The sequence below is a fragment of the Sceloporus undulatus genome, chromosome 2 (assembly GCF_019175285.1).
Source record: "Sceloporus undulatus isolate JIND9_A2432 ecotype Alabama chromosome 2, SceUnd_v1.1, whole genome shotgun sequence".
In the NCBI taxonomy this organism is placed as follows: domain Eukaryota; kingdom Metazoa; phylum Chordata; class Lepidosauria; order Squamata; family Phrynosomatidae; genus Sceloporus; species Sceloporus undulatus.
Window position 1 is genome coordinate 124,873,285 of NC_056523.1, and position 1,640 is coordinate 124,874,924.

Consider the following 1,640-nt stretch of genomic DNA (forward strand, 5'->3'; position numbering starts at 1 on the left):
GGGGTTCACTGTGCCACCCGCCCGTGAGCTCTATGGGAACATGAAAGGCACTGAAAGATAACCACATGTGAGAATAGACACACACATCCCGCACACTTTCAAAACAGCAGCTATGGCCCTGGTCACCCCTTCCTCAGAGTGCATCTACATTTTAGGAACCACACATTTTGACGCCACTTTTCAGTGCCATGGCTCCATCCTCCAGGACCCTGGGCTTTGCAGTCTTGTGAGGCCCTGGGCTCTTTGGCAGAGAAGGCCTTGTAATAAAAGTAGAAACCCCAGGATGCCATAGCATGGAGCCAGAGCGGTCAGAAACTGCATGGTTTCTCCAGACCCCTCAACCCCCACAATTTGAAAACTGCGTTTTGAAGGGTGGGCTTTAAATGTGGATTGTTTTCATGTGATGGGATTTTAGAGTGATGTGTGTGTTTTAACAGGTGCCTTTTTTAAACTGATGTTGTTGGCCTGTGGTGGGGGGTTGTTGTTCCCTGCCTTGATCCACGGACAGAGGTGTAATTCTTCTTCTTCTTCCCTGGGACAGGGACTCACTTTCTCCCTGCCCTTGCTTTCAGGGGAGGGTCCTGTTGGGCGTAGTAGAGGGATGCCACCGCCTCCTTCCCCTTCTCACTCTTGGCTCTCTCTCTCTCTTTCTCCTTCTTCTTTCATTCTTTCTCAGGCTGACTCGAGGACCATGGAGGCGGCTCTGCGGTTCCTCCTGGCTTTGGGTAAGTCTTGCCCCCCCCCCCCCCTTCGGGTTTTAGCTCCAGATTCCTAACCCAGGGCAAGCAGGGAAGACCAGGCCTGTCCTCCATTTCAGCCTTCTGGCCAGGAGGAGCCTCCAAACGTTCTCCCTTTGGAGCAGGACTGAGCAGCGTGGGTCTCCGTTTCTGTGAGCTGTTTTTCGCTTTTATTTCGGAATGCCCCGCTTTTGTTTGTTTTTGTCTTGTTTTTGGGATGTCCTACATTTTGTGGGGCCTCGGGGGGAGAAATTTTGCAAGCCAAATGTTGCTGGTATTTCGTCTTTTAAATTTTTTTTGCTCTGGGCCCCACAATAAACTCCAACTCCCAGAATTCCATAGTCTTGAGCCAGAGCACTTCAAGCGGTGCCAAACCGGGTTATGTCTCCAGTGTGGATGCAGCCTGGAAGAGTTTTTCCCGAACCGCGCTCAAGCGTACTTCCCTACTCCCACCCGGGAGTTGTAGTAAGCGTGGTGTAGTGCTTTAAGTCTTTTGGACTGGGACTCTAAAGTCCTGGGTTCGAATCCGGGGGGACCTTGGGCGAGTCACACTCAGCCCCAGAAGACCTGATAGGGTCACCTTGTTGCTGCTGGATTCAAAGACATAGCCGTGTTCGTCTGTCAAATCAGTATGCGGAGAGATCTGGCAGCCCCTTTGAGACTCACTGAAAGAAAGAAGGTGACAGCAGGAGCTTCCCTAGACTAAAATCTACTTCCTCAGATGCATATTAGTAGTAGTAGTATTCAAAGATATAGTTGTCTTGCAGCACCTTTACAAGTCACTGAAAGAAAGAAGTTGGCAGCAGCAACTTTCTTAGACTTAGTCTACTTCTTCTGAGGCTTCATTTATTTCATCTAAAGCACATAATAATAATAATAATAATAATAATAATAATAATAATA

The 1,640-nt window shown here is 48.8% G+C and overlaps 1 protein-coding gene across 2 annotated transcripts in view; it reads left to right on the forward strand.

Moving 5' to 3' along the window:
• Positions 1–654: 654 nt before the first annotated feature.
• ADGRE5 (adhesion G protein-coupled receptor E5) overlaps positions 655–1,640 on the forward strand; it is a 98,106-nt gene continuing 97,120 nt past the window's right edge. Inside the window, exon 1 of one of the 2 annotated variants that reach the window (XM_042449067.1) lies at positions 655–725. In XM_042449067.1, coding sequence (XP_042305001.1) covers positions 692–725 — 34 coding nt within the window. In that variant the 5' untranslated portion in view covers positions 655–691. The remainder of the gene's footprint in view (positions 726–1,640) is intronic. The other variant, XM_042449068.1, reaches the window with a different exon arrangement.